At 39.5% G+C, this 20868-nt stretch overlaps 1 protein-coding gene across 3 annotated transcripts in view; it reads right to left on the bottom strand.

The window, feature by feature from the left end:
* The window catches only part of LOC124286983 (autism susceptibility gene 2 protein homolog), a 249675-nt gene that overhangs the window by 99038 nt on the left and 129769 nt on the right, over positions 1-20868 (bottom strand). Inside the window, exon 1 of one of the 3 annotated variants that reach the window (XM_046723448.1) lies at positions 19167-19258. The exons of the other annotated variants lie outside the window; for them this stretch is intronic. Within the exon in view, the coding sequence (XP_046579404.1) occupies positions 19167-19214 (48 nt within the window). The 5' untranslated portion in view covers positions 19215-19258. Of the gene's footprint in view, positions 1-19166; positions 19259-20868 lie in introns of those variants that run through there. 3 annotated transcript variants of the gene reach the window in all.

Genomic DNA, 20868 nt, shown 5'->3' with positions numbered 1-20868 from the left:
GTCAGGTTATGAAATTTACTTGTATCTAGAGCACCCCGGTTATGTCAAGGTATTTTATCACCTGCTTGGAGATATGCGGGGATAATTAAGTAATGATGAGCCGTAGTTATCCTAGATCTGCCCCCTGCTCGCGCCATGCTCCCTCAACGCAGCAATCTACCCATGTCTGGGCTTGTACTGCAGTTTGGGGGATTTGAATGTCAAGTTCCGAGGAGTCGCGGAGAGAAATTACATCGAGATGATACTTGCCACCTCAATTACCTTCTTGAGCTTCTCCTTACCCATACTACACACCTAGCACCGATGCTCCCGATAAGGTATTTCACTGCTAATAACCCTCCTATAGCCTATCAGGGCTCAATGTCCAACATACACAATCAAGCTCATTGCTCAGAGACAATGCAACCTTGGAGTATTTTAATCCCTATCTAGGAAAAAACGGTGACACGTATGGACCAAGTTTTGATACACTGGGCAAACAAGGCACATTGTGCTGATACAAAGATCTGGTGAATGTATGTTTGAGAGCCTATAAGCCTTTGTTTGCTGGAACAAAGATACTTTTATTTGATAGAGTACCCTTGGGCTGAATAGAGGTAAATATCAAAGGCAACACAACGTCAGGGTATTTAAATTGGCTTGTCGAGGTTATTAAGTATTGCAGGGCAATATCTTTGATATTCTGGATTGAGTAATAAAATGGATGATTATTACAGCAACACCTCTATCACAGCAGCCTTCAGAGAAAGGAACCTCAAGAAGTGCTGTGACTAATAATATGATGGACGCCATTTCTGGCAGTTTCATCACAGAGATGGAGTTCCTAGGTGTCTTCTACCCATCAAAATAATATTTATCACACGCCACCATTGTGACCGTTCAATCACCATTTTAATCTTTCCAACAAGCATGAGACCCTGGTTACTCTCATGCTTCAGGATTCCCATATGAATGTAACCACGGGGAATGACTATTTAATTTTACATTGACCAACATCTCTAAGGAAAAACAGGTATAAAAACGCAAAGCTACTGCTATGCTGTACATTACGCCTTATTCAGAAAATCCAAAAGCTAAAGAACTAATTCTGTCGTTTCAAATCATGACCTCCATTCTAAAACAGCTAAGTTCTGATGCATCAATCAGGAAGTTGTTTATTCTGATATCGCTTGCTTCTGCCAGGCACCAATTGCTACATAAATGTTTGAAAAAGTACACTTTCTTACCAAATGGACCATCAACAATCCCTTAAATCTCTGAAGTCGAATGCCTTCGGGTGCATTCACAAAATTAATCAAATTTACCACATGGGACGCCAAATCCCCTGTTATTCCAAGCGCTTAGCACTAAAAAGAAGACTGTCATCTCCCTAATCCACATCCAATTGGATGTATTGTGACCGAGCCTCTCTCTGGCACACAAAATGCCTCAGATGTAGGGGTGCCTAAATCCCAATAATCTCTCGGGGAGGTTTCTAAGATTCATGATGCATGCTGGGATCAACAGAGATCCGATAATGGAGACTCGACTAATTTACATAATCCATCGCATAGACGCCACTGAAAAAGTGAATTTTCCTCCCCCAGTGCATGGAATTTTGCTTTCGGACTCAGCCGAGGAATTACAACTTGATACGAACATAATCAAACACAAAATGTCCCCTTGACGCAGGCATTAGAGCTACAACTACAGATTAATGTTGTTTCACACAGTTCAGAACATCAAAGTGGGACGTATTTCCTCTTAGGCTTTTTTCCCTGCAAATTTGAATCATTGCTTTTGAAATTTCAAATAAAACATTCTTTTGAAATCTTATTTGATTTGGAACCGGTTTGGAATCCAATTACGAAATCATTTTTACCATATTCAAAATCAAACGGAATCAAGCTTTGCAGATAGTTATTCCACCATCAATCCAAAGCATCAAATTGATAGTTTTTCTTCAAAGGTAGTTACATGAACTCTGCCGCAAGAGCAATCTCAGCCATTAGGGGCCAAAAAATTTCAACCAATCACAAGGCCAATTAGTGAAAAACCTATTGACTTGTGACCCTATTTCTAAACTGAATAAAATAAATAATAAGAAACAAATCTACCTCAAATTTCCGAGAAGAACAATCCAGGAGACAGCAGACACAAGTTAATTCACATCGACTATCCACGCTGGAGTAATGCGTATCAATCTCGTGTCCTTACAGTTTTTCGTGACAGGAAGTAGCATGCCTTCACTGCGGAGCTACCACTGATGACCGACACCCTATGATAGGGACCGAGCTGTCCTTTTCTGATTACTCCTAGGGAGCGGCTGTGACTTTGTACACGGTGTTCAGCCTAGACAGGGGAGAGCATCCTGGGTTACCCAGCAACTGAGAACTCTCCAAGCAGCAGAGGAGAGAATCCCCAGTTTATGAAGTAAGGCTATGGGTAAATCATCTCCATAATGCTTCTAGTGTAAACACAAGAGGCATTGGGAGTCGGTGCTCTGTTGTGTTGTCAGCGTTTCCAGATCACATCTGACACCCATTTCAGACCTTTGTTGCTGTTGTCTTGATAGACAATGCCTTTTTCTTACCTCCCTGTCTTGAGAGCTGCAAATACAGCGCGCAGCAGACGCATAAATCAACAATCACAAAGCCGACAGTAATCCTCGAAGTGTGGGAAATGTTGACGAATATCTTCTGAATTAACCTGGTTTAGGGCCAGGACGATCCCCAGCAACCCTCCTGCATCAATGTTCCCATAATCCATTAATTATGATTAATACGTCGTGTCAGACGGCTCACACCACTTCTGTAGCTGTAAGCCTCCTATTCATACACAATGACAGATGGCTTTTCATCAAATTTGCACTGTATCCAAAATAGCTACCCCTGTAAATTCTTCACTGCAGAAGGCGACTACAAAGAACAGTAGAATTCCTGCACGAGTCCCCAGCAGCACTGTAAGCCTTGCAACATTATACACCAAGTCCCTTGTCAGGATCAGGGTTGACACAAGCCTCGTCATATCCCCCAACAAAGCTGTGTTCCAAACCCAGGAGCATTATCCGTGTATTATGAGCAAAAGCGGGATATTTCAGCAATGATTAGGAATTAAATGTGCGTTGGCACAGAGGCAAACAGGAGAAAAGTAATCTAAATGCAAGCCTTGGACCAAAACGCTTGATGGTGACTGACAAATACAACTTAACACCAAGATGACAAAGGTATTACTGGTGTCTTTTGAATCATATTACATATATATTTGCTCAGAACGGCTTCATGGCACATCTGCAAGATGAGTTGTTGTTGAGTTTGGCTTTACGTCACATCAGCATTATTCCGCAGGATGAGAACATGGAGCCCCTTGGCAAACTCTTTAAAGTGACTTTGTTCCGTAAGCTATTCTTGTTGAGGGACAAAATGAGGAAAGGGTGTTAAATGAAGTTGAATTGTACAAACATTCAGACTGGTGCAATGTGTCTTCAAACCATCAGTTTGAGAATTCCAGAATTTGGTTGGTTGGTTGGTTGGTTGGTTGGTTGGTTGGTTGGTTGGTTGGTTGTGAGTGAGTGAGTGAGTGAGTGAGTGGGTGAGAGAGAGAGCAAACTAGCGGGAACAAAAGATGTTGCTTTCAACCTGTTAGTGTTTACCTCACATGACTTGGTAAATAAAAAATATTCTTATGTAATTCATAAGAACTAGCGACTGTTATATGATGGTAACATAAGAACCGAAAGTCAGTTACATTTTACTCTTTTAACTCTCTGAGTTCCAGACGGCAATAATACTTTCCGAAAATCGATACAGAATCATTGCAACATCACTTAAATACATGGCATCCTATCGTCTCGTGTGAATTTACGTTGCAGCAAGCAATCGTGACAACACTAATTAAAAATCTAGGACACAGTTCGCCTTGTGAAGTAAATAAATTCAAAGTCACACATAGAACTTTGTGACAGGTTTCAAATATAATTCTAATATCCTGTCATTTGCTGTCTGGATACCGACAGAGACCTTTATCTGGCTTCAAATCCCAATCATGATCTGATCTGAACCATTGTCACAATGTTGGTCCAATTCAAATCAGACGCAATGCCAATGAATGTCCAGGCTTAAAAAAACCAAACTAATTTACTGTAAATTTCCTTGGAGACAATTAATTTAAATGTTACAGTAATTAGTTGCTGAACATTACCTACAAAATGACATCAAAAATCGCTTTAAACGTTTCCCTTTATAATTTAATCAGTTTCAAATATACACTGCCAATATCGCAACGAAACATCACACCTTTGACTACATAATGACCTTACTGACTCTGTGCCCATAATTGGAATTCTAAAACGAATGCTGACAGTCATTAATATTAAATTTCATCTCATCATCTTCATCTTCATGCTGTAAAACAAGCTTTAGCATAAAAAAATGAACAAGATTGAAGTCAATTCTAAAATGGAAATAAGCACTGAGATTGCAAATTGGTTTTATTATCTAATGTATCTAAAATGAATATACATTGTCACTTTTCTTTCTCATATAGATCATTTATTACAGTTCTGTTAAAGGCCCGTGACCAAATATTGTTTTTCCAAATGTTTTGACAAGTGAAATTGACTTTTTATGAATATTTCATTACATTACATCAAACAGAGACTAAATTCCAGGGCAGTGGGGTAGCCTAGTGGTTAAAGCGTTTGCTCATCACGACAAAGGCCCGGGTTCGATTCCCCAAATGGGTACAATGTGTGAAGCACATTTCTGGTGTCCCTCACCGTGATATTGCTGGAATATTGCTAAAAGCAGGGTAAAACCATACCCAGTAACTCACTCACTAAATTCCAAGTCAAAACATTACCTCTATTATAGAGGGAGTTCAACAACATTTTTTAAAATCATTTGGGGTTTAAACGTCATCTGAATCCCAGAATGACATTCACAGTGTTAAATATGACCATACATGACCCATAAATGAATTAAACTGATTGATTGACTGATTGATAGACAAAACCATTATTGAACGCCAATGAAAGGTCCAGCAGATGTTTTTTCCTGACAATCACCAATATTCCTAACATATACATGTATCTTCTGGTTGTACATAAGCCTCTGAACCGCCTCAGTGGTGTAGTGGTTAGAGCGTCCGCCCGGAGAGCGGAAGGTTGTGGGTTCGATCCCCGGGACCACGTCATGCCAAAAGACGTTAAAATATGGTACTTGTTGGTCCCTGCCTGGCACACGGCATTGGGTACAACAAGGACTGGTCGGCTCGGAGTCAGTATAATGTGTCTGAGTGGGGTATTCATGCTTCACTGCGGCATGGTATCTCAGTGGGCTAGCGTTTTAAAACCAGCTTAAGTATGGGCTAGTACAAGCAGCCACACATACACACACATGTATGTCATCATATGAGCGAAATGTTCTTAATTACAACATTAAACCCCATTTCACCTCACATAAGCCTCTGGACATGGCAAACCAATGGTTGATATTTTGAGCAACAAACTGGGCATGACGACCCACACAATGCTAGGTCACACTGATCCTATTACAGGCCTAATCTACTGCAGAATAAATCAGTATCCTAAAAATTCAAAACTGAATTTTGTAAAAATCCCAAAACTGACAAGTCACAATTACCAGAGCGTCTTATTTCACAGGGTGTCAATAACAAATCCACGTACATTTCAACAACATCCCGAGTAGATGGCCCTGCTTCTGACCGTTCAAGCTGTAAATCCACGAAAGAGCTGACAGCAATGGGACAGGCAGTTGTATGTGTTTGGGTTATAGGGCCTATTTACATCTCAGCAGAGAGGTAATGGGTGATAGTGTTTATGGCCGAGAAGGTGGCAGGTTGTTAATAGCGCTATGGACGACTGTCAATGATAAACAAGCAAAGGCAAAGCTCATCAGAGTGGGTGAAATTGTGTAAATATCCCTTGGTGTAACTACTTGCGAAGTAGGTGGGATAGGTCTCCAGAAACCGCTTACTTCACTTGTGACTTTGCAACAAAACAAATGCTAAATTGGCTTGGGCAGAACTTTTGGGAGGTATGAGTAAGCGTGTGAGAATTCTGAGGGAAAATTTCCACAGAAATCTGGAAGTTGCAGGATAACATTTCAGGCAAGCAAATAAACAAAATCACAAAAGATTTATTTGATCCTGGATTCAAATTGTACATATCGAAACACTTGAGAGAGTTCATTGTAAGTATCCCAGTCCATGTGAGGGTCAAACTGTATGCATCCCAGCCCATGTAAGGGTCAAATTGTATGTATCCCAGCCCATGTGAGGGTCAAACTGTATGCATCCCAGCCCATGTAAGGGTCAAACTGTATGTATCCCAGCCCATGTGAGGGTCAAACTGTATCCATCCCAGCCCATGTAAGGGTCAAATTGTATGTATCCCAGCCCATGTGAGGGTCAAACTGTATCCATCCCAGCCCATGTAAGGGTCAAACTGTATGTATCCCAGCCCATGTGAGGGTCAAACTGTATGTATCCCAGCCCATGTGAGGGTCAAACTGTATGCATCCCAGCCCATGTAAGGGTCAAATTGTATGTATCCCAGCCCATGTGAGGGTCAAACTGTATGTATCCCAGCCCATGTGAGGGTCAAACTGTATGCATCCCAGCCCATGTAAGGGTCAAACTGTATGCATCCCAGCCCATGTAAGGGTCAAACTGTATGTATCCCAGCCCATGTGAGGGTCAAACTGTATGCATCCCAGCCCATGTGAGGGTCAAATTGTATGTATCCCAGCCAATGTGAGGGTCAAACTGTATGCATCCCAGCCCATGTGAGGGTCAAACTGTATGTATCCCAGCCAATGTGAGGGTCAAACTGTATGCATCCCAGCCCATGTGAGGGTCAAATTGTATCCTAGCCCATGTGAGGGTCAAACTGTATGCATCCCAGCCCATGTGAGGGTCAAACTGTATGTATCCCAGCCAATGTGAGGGTCAAATTGTATCCTAGCCCATGTGAGGGTCAAATTGTATGTATCCCAGCCCATGTGAGGGTCAAATTGTATGCATCCCAGCCCATGTGAGGGCCAAACTGTACGTATCACAATATCCCAGCCCCTCTCCACAGCCCAGGTATCTTCCCTGAACCATTTATCAATGGCTTCCGTGCAACACAAAAACACCTCCTGGATATCCCCGTTTCCACAAACAATCTCCGTGGAGTGTTTGTACAAGATTAGTAGGATTATCTAGATGAAATCGCAGGCATCAACATATCAAAGCGTCTAACCATAGTATCCCTAGTCTGGGTATATTGACTATGGGCTCTGGTAGTTGCGAGCCTAGCGAGGGCCTCACGATCCGTCGTTACACACCGATCACTAGGAGGTCCAGGTGTAATCTCGTGCATTAACCACAACTCCCGTTATTAACTGCATGGTATGATTGCCAAGTAGCCAAAAGACAAATTACTAAAACCACTTTGTCCATGGGTGCGAGGGTGACTGTCCCGGAAATTACTCCGAGACTGAGCTTGCTGAGAGGGTGTGAGGCAAAAGCTTTTAACATTGGCATCCAAATGAGCCATCTTGGAACACAGAATTTCAAATTCTGAAATAAGTGCTTCGTATATAATAAAAACACAATCTTGAAGCAAAAAATTATTTGACAAATATATCATGAAATAATAACAACATGATTTACTCATAAGTTCCCAAAATTGTAAATGAAAAATCTATCAATCAATTAATTTCAAAATTCAACATTGTCATGGAGGTGAGAATTGGGTACTAGTGAGTATTTCTGAATCAACTATACATGTAGCAAATACCAGAAGACAAGCATTGGGTGCCAAGGGTTATTTCTGAGTCATCTTTACATACAGAAAATTGTTTTCCTTTTCTGTTCAGTGTACCCAAGAGTGAGCACGAGACAGAATCTGTCCAAATAATTTCCCAAGAGGTCAACCGTACACCTCCTACGCCAACATGGCTGTCAACAAAAATACCACAACTTACCTCAGTCTTCTGCATCACAACTAGGATCCGCTGAAACAATTGATGCTCTCGAACTACCGCTTGTCAATTAAACATGACTATAGATATCAATTAGATGAATGTGTAGCATATCTCCATTGATCCCATGACAACTGGTGCCAGGGGCATTATGGGATACATCAGAACCAGCTATTCGCTGATACAATAAACATTACTGGCAGCGATCTCACTATCCCCGCTGCAGATCTCCCGAACTAATGGGGTGCCAGCTTCAGACTGTATACACTGCAACAATAACACCGTGGAGCTTCTCTGCCTTACACCTGTTGTATCTTCAGCTTCAAACAAAAACGCGGTCCTATTCCTCGCATGCTTCCTCAAGCTTGTGAAATTATCCTGCACCTACATAAACCGACATTTCTCACAAATAAGCTATCTGCGTGAACTGTGAATAAAAGATGCAGTAGGACAAGCAAAAAGGTTCCCTCAAGCTAGAAGTTCTTTTCAGGTGAACTGAAATTCATTTATGTTGCTGGTCTCAGTCCTCTTGTTTAAGGTGAGACAAATTTGTTAAAGAGGCAATTTGGCCCTGTTCAGAGCTTAACTACTTTCCCGCTTGGGGGGAAGAAGATTTGCTGGTATTTTAACTCAGAATGTGGGTGTAAAGACCCAAACGTGAGCACCTGCTGATATGGCTTAATGTTATGGAAATTCATACCACGATGAATTAACTTGTCGGAGTGAATGTTAGAGGAGAAGCTCTTTGACAGAGAGTACAGCTTGACAACATTATGAGAAGGACAACAGGCTGAGGGGTAGAATGTCACATAGGTTAGTCCACAAGCTTAGGTTTTTTGTAGGATTCAGCCAGTAATTTATACAATATGGTTCTCATGTTTCGGAGACGTCAGGCATCTAAGGGACCATCTTGATGTTGGAAAACCAAGTTCTATGGATAGTCAACTTCTTTATTGCAATGAGTGCCTCTCAAAGAAGAAACCTTGATGTTGAGTTTTCACATGACTTAAAACCATGGCATATGAGAAAGAGTAAATAGTACTTTCCGTCTATGTTAGTGGTGTTCTTGATTTATCACAGCAACCTGTTGCTACGGGAATCTAGGGGAGGAAAATTAGTTGCTGATACAATGAGATGAAATTGGTGCTGACAGCACTCTCATCAGCTGCATTAAGACTATTTGTGAGCTGATCAACTATTCTCTTCATAAAACAGATAAGATAAGATAAGATATTTTATTGCATAGCATTCCATAAAGAAAGTGGCAATATTCTATAAGCTACGAATATTAACACAGCAGGTACAAGAAATATCGATACATTTCACACATAAATGATGTACATTATAACAATTATTTTAGAAATAATGTGGTATAATGACATGGAAATAATATATGAGGAGACTATGGTAATATATAGAATTCATTTAAAGTTGTAAAGATGGCGACATATTTTAGAAATTAATTCAGGACTTCTGTTCATGAAAATTTATTAGGAATTGTTCTTTTTTTGAGAGTGTAGTAAATTCTTGGTCATAATAAAGCATTGTGTGTATAAGTGATTCCCTTTTTTTGCTATACTTGGTGAATGATATTACGTGGTGTTGCTCATCGTCTAAGACACTGCACATTTCACAGAGACGTTGTTCTAATGGGGTTGCAGGTTTTGTATATTTTCAGTTTCAATTTTGAGTTTATGATTACTTAAACGTAGTTTAACAGGGACGTGGGTGTGAGGGTTGTGAGATGTTGGTGTGTGGGGTGCTAATGGGTTGCGTGCGTGCTTGGGTTGGTGGGCGCACATGAAGTGATGTGCATGCACAATGGTGTGTACTTGATTTTAATTTTTTAAATTGTATGTCGATAAAGCATATGGTGCCTGTGTACGTGATCAGAGTGAGTGTATGGATTTGAGAGTCAGCTGTGGGGTGAGGATGTGTGTGGATACAAGGGGGAGGAGGAGATGGGGCACACAGGGCATTGCTGTGTGAAGTGTGGTGCCGATGTTGGATGTGGGGCGTTGATGTCAGTAGTATAGGGAGTGTGGAGCTGGTAGCTCACAATATCATTTGTAATATCTCGAAGCACTGGCCTCTTAGAGCATCAAAAAGATTTCTATGCCTTCGCATAACCTGGAAACTAGCTTGTGAGTTGCTGAGCAATTAAGGCAGACAATTTGAAGAATATTTGTGGCAGTTTTTCAACTACAAGACAAAGGCATGTAAACAATAGAACAAGACAAACAAGTGATAGCTATTGCGAGCATTGTTCAACACTGTTGGAGTGTGATAAGGAAGTAACCAACCTGCCAAGAAAGACTACCCAACCCATTTTGTAGCCTCTTTTGATAAGATATTAACCTCGAATCACCAACAGCTGAATGGAACACATGAATATGGTTAAATACTACTGTCTCACATTGAAGAAACATTCCAGATATACATTTTTAACACATCAACAGGTCCCATAACCTTTAAGCTCCATTAATGAAACCGGGGACCAGGTATGTGTTTAGGTCATGAAGGCTGAATGGGCTCCAAGATTAAAACATCTTCAGTGATTTCTTATCTGTCAACAAATCTCATATATCTCAATCATATTCTGTCATCGTGTGTCAAATCATGTCTTAGAAAGACTGACACCATTTTATACATAGTTAACACAATATGTTTCGAGGCATTAGGCTATTGCTTTCTACTTAGACGTGTTAAACGCATGAATCCCATCGCCCCTTCAACAATGACCATCTAAAGACGCCCAGCCTCATAAAAATATGACTCCTATACAAAGTTATAATCTTCCAAGTTATACCAACAGAGCACAACAAAACTAAACTCTTCATTCTAATGGAACAGTTGAAGCAATGACTAAGCTCCAGCATTCAAAGCCGTCTCTATGAATACATCTCTCGGACTGTGGAACAGAATGTGTCGACCCCACCCACTACAAAACTTAACTACAGAACTTAGCGGAACACAGGTATGGCTGACTGGACACAACAATCGCAGAGTCCCACAAATAACGAGTTCAGTTAGAGCAGTACATCCCCCTCGACTACAGTCTCTCTGCCATCAGAACATTCCAAACAACCCTAACCGTCAAGTGCCATTCAAGAGACTTTCGCAAATACCCCCGGGGAGATTTCTGTATTGTGATTCCATTCCCCGATCATAGATAAAACCCTGACTATATCAAGTAATAAATGCATTAATACTCTCATATCTCATTAATACCACAAGCTACGTGACTTGAACATCACTTACCCCAGACCGCGACAACACCAGTTGCCGGTCATACACAGGCTTCACTCTATAAGAAATGTCATATTCAGTTAAACCTTTACAACAATTCATTAACATATTAAACATAATTTCCAAAATCAAAGATGCTTACAACTCTATCATAAGTATCACAACATTTAAAAAAGAAGAAGTCATATTCAGTTTAACCTCTACGACTATTAAAAAAAATAAAAAATATATAATTCCCAAACCCCAATCAAACTCAAACATCAGTATCACAACATTTTTGTTACTAAGAATGCAACATTCAGTTTATCGTCTACCACTATTCCAAAATATATAAATATATTTTTCGTACCAAAATCAAAGTAATTTTAATTTCTCTATTTTAAGTGTCTCAACATTTAAAAACAAAACCTCATATTCAGTTCAAACTTTACCACTATTCATAAACTTAAAATTGTAACTTAATACCAAAATGAGAGCAACGCTATCAACTCATTATAACGGTCTTAACATTTAAAAACAAAATGTCATATTCAGTTCAACCTTTACCATTATTCATTAGCTTAAAAATATAACTTAAATACCAAAATCAAATTAACTCTTATAACTCTATTATAAATGTCTTAACATTTAACAACAAAATGTCATATTCAGTTCAACCTTTATCACTATTCATAAACCTACAAATATAACTTCCATAACAAAGTCAAAGTTATGGTTATAACTCTATCATAAGTATCTCAACATTTCAAAGGTTTGAATATTTGTCTCGATGCATCGGTTTTAATCAAAGTACTGACTATTTCCAAACAAATCAATTCAAGCAGCGACAAACTCAGCTTTAAAAGTGACATTACAAGTCCCTAGATTCCTGAGCTAATATCCTCCCAAACAGATCTTTTATTGATTATCTAAGAATAACAATAACCTAATTCTTCCCAAATGTCTTTCTTCTAGTTTCACGTTTGTTTTATTTCAGTAACACGGTTTTAATGTTTCCTTTATATTTCCAATTTCCAAAGGCTGAGCGCAGTGACTTCATTCCCCCCGATTGCCAACCTTATGTCAATGCAGGTAATTGTCAAAAAGTTGCCATGGCAACCTAACACACGTACCTGGCTCTGGAGTTAAGTCCACAATCAGAAGTTATTAATCGCACGAGCAGCTCACAAGAAGTCGGATTAGGCATACCATTGTTCATGATCGCTTAGACGCAGCTCACTGATACGTTTGCAAACAATAATTAATTGGCGCAAAAGTAAAACATGCGATGGTAGATATTGATTGTAGAAGCGCAAAGCAAGGATGAAAGGCTTGTAAACAGCTTTTCAAATCTGGAAATCAAGGGGGCAATTGCTTCTAATTTGGCAGATAATGGGGTTGCTTTAATACAGCTCAGCCAGCAGAACACATGAACACGTTATCGAGGATTAATGATCGCTAGACTGATACAACACGGCTCCGGATGTCAACGCTGAAAAACAAAACTTGCTTTTTGTCTGTCCAAAGGATCATTGTTGACAAAGGATCATAATGAGCGCCTACAAAGAGCTTGTCTAATAAATCGAACTCGGCACCTTCAACTAAAACGCATCCTAGGCATAAACCCTGTGAGTGAAGTTTTCTCATTGAACCAGATTGCGACAAGATCAGCTCAAACAGAGGCATCTTTACAGTCCATTAAGCTTAATTACAACAGTTTACCAACTTGGTGCTGGCGATTTGACAATTGGACGAGTAAGAGATAAGATAAATGCCATTATAGATCGCAGAGTGTAGCTCGCCATGAACAACACATGCACAATAGGATTTGAAAACATGGAAACCAGTGGGGCTTTTAACATCAAGAGCCTGAAAGCATTTTGCGCTCTTTTCTGATTTTTCAAGAACTTAAGGGCCGAGAATGAACCACGCTGTACCAGTAAGAGAGTTAAAACTCTCCTCAGGAAATCTAATCTATTGTTTTCTTTAGATATTTTATTGAAAATGGACTCGCAATGCTGTTGACTATAATTAAGACCACTTGATGCTTAACAGAGTACAATGCCAGTTTTCTGAGAATAGCTTTTCTGTGCAGGTTTTCAAGAGTGTTGGAAGGTGTTACAGTGCATGCAACTAACTGGAAGAATGTTTTTATTCACTATTGATCAATAATAAGGATATTCAAATGGATAGTCCATAAAAGAATCGCAAATGTCACTGCCTGCGGCTTAATTTGTGAAAAGGGAGTGTCTATTGCTTTTAACAAGAGCGACTCTGTTTGTTAGCTTGTGAAAAAAGATTTAATTTGAAACAATCATGCGACAATGTTGATTAAATGTTGATGCTGACTGAAGCGTAATGGGCTATAGCATTTCATTTTATACTCTACAAAACTGTGGTGATGAGATGAAGGTCACATGTCACATCTAATGTGGATTTTTCCCTTCTACATTTTCAAATTAATTTCGTAAAGAAATGATCAAATTTGGTTGTAGAAAGTAAAAAAAGGCTATGGTTAAAAGAAAAGAAAAAAGAAATATGACCCAATGGTAGAGTTTTATTGAGCCAATTCAAATCTCAGTCAAATCTGGCAGTTTTTAAGGACAGTTAAAACTTTGTCAATACAATATTTTATTTGATTTGAAAAGTTTCAACATGTTTTATCACAAAACGGCTGAACATTAACCATTATATTTCAACAAAGCAGCCTGCTGAACAGTTGTACTATGACCCTCAATAATCCATACCAAGAGTATGTACATACACCCATGACAGAAGGTTTACAAATTCTTTAGCGTTATACAACTATTTCTCAGTTAAAAGAGCTCGGAAGTATGGCCGACTTGAACACTAAGCACACTGACAACTTATTTGTCTGGAAACCCGTCTCTTGGATGATATTTTAGTGAACGCAATCAAGCCTTAAAGTGACCTTACTCTGGACTACGGTTCATTAATCCAGCAATGTGATTATACAGCTGATTACACTGGAAATGGTAGTGTCCGGGTAAACAGGGTTTTACTGTTCAGTTACCGTTTTTCCTCTATAAGAAACTGGACCTCAAATTAATCCAGCCTCTAGCTGTGAAAAATATAAGTCGGGACGCTGTTAGTTTGGGTCCCTCGTACTGTGACAACCCGTACTGTGACAACCCTGACTGTAGCAATTCAATACTTTACGGAAAAGGTTGGGGCATTGGGGTAGCCTAGTGGTTGAAGCGTTCACTCGTCACGCCGAAGACCCTGCTTCGATTCCCCACATGGGTACAATGTCCAAAGCCCATTTCTGGTGTCCCCCGCCATGATTTTGCTGGAACATTGCTAAAAGCATCCTCGATAATCTCCAGGGTATACGCTACAATCACTCTCCACTATACCCCCGGATGCATCCATGGCTTGGCCCGATGAGTTTATTACCTCCCTTGGCTGGCTTTTTATCCAATCAGTCTACGCTGGGAAGTTAAGCAAACCAATCACATCTCACTTTCGCTTCTTACATTATCTAAGCGTTTATACTTGGCAACAGAATTGATGCAGAGGTACTCTGAAAGATGTAGAAGGAGTTCTTTTATATATTTTTTGAAAGTTTCAGATCTGTCAAATTGTTTGTATTATTTCCCCAAAAATCTGAGTGGTACTGCAAACAAACCTTCGCGACTGCGACCGCTATCTTTGTTGACACTGGGAAGCTCGGATGTAATGGCTGACTGGCCACTGTGAGGATGCGGAGCCAGCAAAGGGAGGTAATATAACTATCGGGCCAAGCCGTGGATGCATCCAGGGTATAGTGGAGAGTGATCGTAATGTATACCCTGGAGATTATCGAGGATGTGCTAAAAGCAGCGTAAAACCATACTCACTCATGTAAAGAGTTGCCCCTGTACATTTTGCAGAAATAGATCTTAGTGCCATAACAATTGTAAGCCTCTCATAAAGTATGTGAAGTTCAATTGCTTTGCACTAAAATAGTTTTGGGCAACGGGGTCCAAGGCATCTAATTGACGCTGGGTCAACCACTTGCATGAAATTAATAGAGGAGCATGAAATAGAAGATATAAGGTATATCACAGCATGGCTGGTTTTGAAGTGAGAAAAGCCTGCCATTGGTAAGATTCTTGAATGATTAAACTGGTATTTGAAGCACAATATTCATTTCAGAGAATAGATATGTCTTCACTTTTAGTCTTTTTATTGCATCCAATCAACTGATCGAGTTATTTGACAAAATACCAGATGTAAAATACAATGAAGAAATCTGAAAATCTTGCCTTTAACTAAATGTTGGTCTGCAGCCGATTTGACTGGCTCCACCGTCATCCTTCCGTAAACTACCGGCCAGGGTTCGTAAATCTTTGACGCAAACTTTATTTCATCTCAATCACCCCCTCCCATGAACAAATCGTTCCAGAGACATGGCAGACATTCTCCCTGACAATATCATGGCAGCAAATGTGAGGATGCCACAATCGCTAGTCTACAGCTACACGATGCAAGAATCGCATTCCGCAATTATCGCACTTACTAAGCAATGCTGTCGCAGAGTTGATATTCCACCATAGTATCAGCTGTATGCTGTAAACAGTGTTCACCCAACTTGCCCCTCTTCAAAACGTTACCTACGTTGAATAATTCAAATCAACTCAAATTTTCTCAACCTCTCTCAGGTTAGGTCAAAGGTTACATGAAATTCCAAAGAATACAGGTCAAGACTGGGAAGTAGAGATGTCGGCAGGCGATGCCTCGTTTACAGATTATCTTTTAATCTATCAGAAGCGTGGCAAGATTAACCCTTCGCAACACTTGGTATAGTGGAATTTACAAACTCAAATATCCTGGAGGATTAAACATCTGAATATTACTACTGAACTGCCCTAAAATTAAAAAACATTGCATGAATTGGCTCACTATCAAACTTAAAATCAGCATTGTCTCTTCCCACGTGGCCAAAAACAGTTCAGACAGATCTGTAATGATTCAAGTCCACACGCATTTGTCTAGTGTATGTGTAGGCAAGTATTGACCATTTTTGCAAACATCTCAGAACACAAATTCTGTTTTTCATAATTATTCTCCTTATGACAGGTTTTCTACAGCAGGGATGCTAAATAGACTGTATTAAGGGTAAATGGCAGTAGCTAGATACTTTCATTCACAATTCCAATTTCAAAGATTATTCAAAATTTGTATCATTGTCTATGTATTTTTTTTATCAAAGATGAAACTCAGGCACCTAAAAATAATTCATACTATAATTATTTCTAATTATATAACTTCGTATTTCTTATTTCTAAAGATCTCCTGTCAAAAGTTACAAAATACTTTCTTACAACCTGAATAATTGAATACATGAGAAATTGTACCTAAGTTTCTAGGAAATGTGGGCAAGGAAGATAACTCTTGCTTGACAACGGTATAAGAATGATACGAAAATGTTGCATCATAATATAATAAAGTTGTCATCCATAAGTATTATACCTTTCTTATTATTCATCAGCTTTTAAAATGCCAATCAAACAGATCAAGGAAGATAACTATCAGGAGTTACATCCCCTGCATCTCATTTCTCATGGCTGTGTTATTTCAGTTCAGAATTTGGTAACACTGTTTTAAAGCTATCACATTTGAGCCATATCCTGTTACAATGTATTTTCAACCCCCAGGAGATCAGCGAAAGATATCAGCAATGTTCCATTAATCCTCGCTCTGCACAAGCACTTTTCTGCCATAGCTGTGCAACAATTTGGCAATTTATATGCACATCATCGCCAGTTATTGATCCACGGGAAAGAAGCATTTTGTACTTTGCATCCCATTCAATCATCAGCTTTTTCCAACAATTAAGTTTTTCTGGTTTCGTAATTTTGATTAACAAGACTTTTTACCGATATGAAGCAGAAAGAAACAGATTCTCTTGAGCTTTCAAAAACCAGTTCCTGAAAGTAATTCACAAATGTCTTTTTCAAGAGACAATTAATTGTCCCCTTTTTAAGCCATTTACCTATTTCTGAAATCCAAAATCTTTTTCTATTTAGGTACACCTTATACACCATTCCGACTCCTGTCTGCAAATACGTTTACTTTTCAATCAACTGGACTCGTATTTGAGAACTTAAAATTCCAATCAAGGCAAATTCAGCTACTTCAAATTTTTTGCTATTCCACTTCAATTCAATGTTGAATTTTTCTCATGGAAAACGTAGAAAAAGCCTCCACATTTTCCTCTCTGATTGATTGCTTTAAGTCAGAGAGCATTATGGGCACTTATAACTGCTTGTATAGAAAGTCGCAAACACAGATTAAAAACACCAACTGCAAGCTCATAGTACACCATGTGAATGAGAGCAATTCATGACATCTCCTTCAAGTTGTTGATAGCTTATCACCCATTTATAACACATTTATGACAAGCCATGTTACTGGCTCCCCCTGCAGGCGTAGTTGGGAACTACAGGCGTTGGCAAGGAATTAGATATCTCAACAGATAAAAATGTCTTTCAAATGAATTACACCATCCCTGGAGCGCGTGTAAATTCTTTGGGAACACATTCTTAGATGTAGGATTACACTATCCTCCCCCACCCCTCCCCCCCTCCAGCTTGAGGCGGCTAAAATACTGAAATAAATGTCATGAAGTGTTAATTAATCTCATAAATTTATTACAAATCCAAGTCTTTCACATCAGACAAACAGCGACTTAGAAACTTTAAAAAAATGAAACCCCGTCATCTTTGGGTCATAAATGCAAAGCGTAGAGATGAAAGAGCATTAAGGTTGTTAATTTCACCCGATCTGTAATCCCTAACACTAATACCATGCTGTGTCAGACCGAATATATCACAACAGTCTTCCCCTTGTGTGACCCCGACAACCTCCAGCACAGGTCCTGCTGGGCCCTGAAGGGGCTACTGATACACCCCCAGTTACCTGTAATACAACCTCCCCCCCCTTTTTACCTGTCAGGTTAATCCCCCTCACCATCCCCTGGGTAGGTAGTTGACAACAAATCAATGGGAAGGTGAGAATCCGACATGGTGCACAAACGACCTTGGTATGTTCAAACCCGACACATTACTGGAAGACATGACAGTCGTCTTATCTTTGAATTTTAAAAGGTTAATGGTCTTTGAAATATAAAACTCACAAACACATTGCCTGGTTAACAGCTTCTACGGTATGTGGAAATGATTAAACATGATTATTGTAAGAGGATCGAAGCCAGAAATAACATATTTCAACAGCTCGTATCTACAACTCGGTAAAAGATATCGCAGGCTCATCAGATCAGATGTCTGCAAATCAAACCAACATATTCTCAGTACTGGGGTATTCTTCTCTCTCAAATGGATGTTTTCTTATTGTGTAGCCATACTACAAGAACGGCAGATGTTTTGCCTTTGTACAAACACAAGCGATGTAGATAAATATATCAGTTTCCGCCATGTAATTTCACAGCTAATAAGATCCCTATGTGACACACAGATTGGATTTTTCTACCAAATTATCACAACAGCAAACAACAGGCAGATAGTATTAAATTTTAAATGAAACACAAATCCTTGTAAACGCTGTAAGTAATTTCTCAACGTGACAGAACCCCTTAAAATTCTCGTAGCAATTCAGACGGCTATGTACTAACTTGAGTATCCCTCATAGATAACAATCCACTCCTGAAGGCAGGAGTTTATTTAGCGTCTCCCCAAGTCCAGTAAATCACATATCGGAAGGTAAACGATTACACCATTCTCTTTACAAGAATTAACACTTCCCAATCGCTAGGAGGCCTTCTCAAGGGGAGCCCACCTATTTGTATAAAACTCTCGTCATTGTGCCCAGTGAATCATCATCTTGAATCAGACATTAACAACGTTTGGACAGGACCCTCAAATATGATCAATTGTGGTAAAGATACCAGCACCAACTTGAAGAGTGATAATGAGCTGGTAGGAAGACACTAGCCCGCCTTTGGCCTACCTGCAAGGCTGTCGGTAAAGACGTGGTGATCTTCGCTCTTTGCACCATGTATATCTTTTAAGAAGGTAACAACAGGTGCACCTCATGGTATGGTGTCATAAGTGTCGATAGGTGCTTCGCGCAAGCCACGGAGCTCGGTTTAAGCAAAGAGCTATTGATACACTTTCTTGAGTCTGTATTCATGAGCAAATTGCTGTGTTTACCTTGAAAGAACCATCCAAGGTATTGTCGCTACTTAATGAAAGGCTTGGCCAGGTTGTGTTATCACATGTGTATACGTCTCATGCATCAATTTGAAAATAGAAATCTGCACATAACCAACCATACTGACATGTTTTACGAGTAATTTGAATCAAACATGACAAGAAACGTTGTTTTTTTATCCAATTTGCCAAAACACTACTGCTGGTAATATAATCTCATAATGGAAATTTCTAAAAGCCTTTCAACTCCACTTCATAGCAATAATTTTACTCTTCAATTGAGTGACCTTTGAAACAGAATTGCAACCATTAGGAACATTTTTCTCTCAGTAGATTACACCAACTCTCAATGGAGGAAAAATATAGTAGTGAAGCGCTGGAAAACAATCCAATCCCAGTCTACAAATTTCCCAAGCGCTACCTGGTGTCTGAGTTGTAAACTAATCTCCCAAACATGGGGAGATAATCATGCCAGCAATTGATATTGATCCGAGGGGCCTTGTGTATGTTGCAAGGGGCCCAGCGGCAAGACCAGGAGATAATTCTCATATTGACATGTTGTCAGTTGAGACTTTCATTTACACAGAATTTATGATCCATTGTCAGAGGACTCTCTTTCAATCATAAAGCCCTTGGGTCTCATGGAGGGCATTTGCAGAGACGTGGGCTGACGAGGTTACCTCCCCTTGGACCAATTTCATTTCCATTTGAATTGTTTAGTGATGCCTCCATAACTTCTGTTATGTAAAGCTAGACAAATGTAAGCCAGGCATTTGAATTCATTTTCAGCCCAATAAACCAGTTAAGTACAATGCCAGCATTTGTATATTAATGACCAACGCCCATCCCTGTTGTCTTGTGTATCATCTCAGAGAGCACAACTTCGGACCCAGGTGATGAGCTTATGTTAACAACTGCAGTCATGCAGAAAAAGAGTTATTAGATCTTGATAATGGCTTTGGCTAATGTACACGTTATTGACAAGCCACGTTCATCTGATATGGACATCGACAGTGAAATCAGATACCTTCAACAATGAACATTAATGATGATTAAAGGGCCCCAACAATAAAAGTGATGATCTGTCATCAGTGACAGTGCGCTAAATTTCGAAACAAGTGGTTTACAGCCTGCCATTCTGCGGGCAGCACTTAATCGTTAATGATCATGGTGTCAAATGCTTGAATCAGATGGATTGCAGAATATGTCATTTTGATGATGATAATCTTTTTGTACTGTCTCTGATGGGCACCTAAGCCGGAAGTGGCCAGCCATCAGGAAGAACATACAGATCGGCAAACAGACATTATCAATGTCCATACAGAAATAATTTGTTTTCTCATTAATAAAGAGGAACTTGTGCAATTCAATATGCTGATGCCCTGTGATTTGACGTACAGTTAGAAACTGCTGCTAATCAACATTCACACCATCATCAATCTTTTAAACAACTGTAAATAGAGTTTCATATGCTTTTTCTGAAAATGTAAATATCATTC

This window comes from Haliotis rubra, unplaced genomic scaffold (assembly GCF_003918875.1).
Source record: "Haliotis rubra isolate DU_JTF1 unplaced genomic scaffold, ASM391887v1 Scf398, whole genome shotgun sequence".
Classification (NCBI taxonomy): Eukaryota; Metazoa; Mollusca; class Gastropoda; order Lepetellida; family Haliotidae; genus Haliotis; species Haliotis rubra.
Note: the sequence above shows the minus strand (reverse complement) of the source record. Positions and strands in the feature narration are given on the sequence as shown.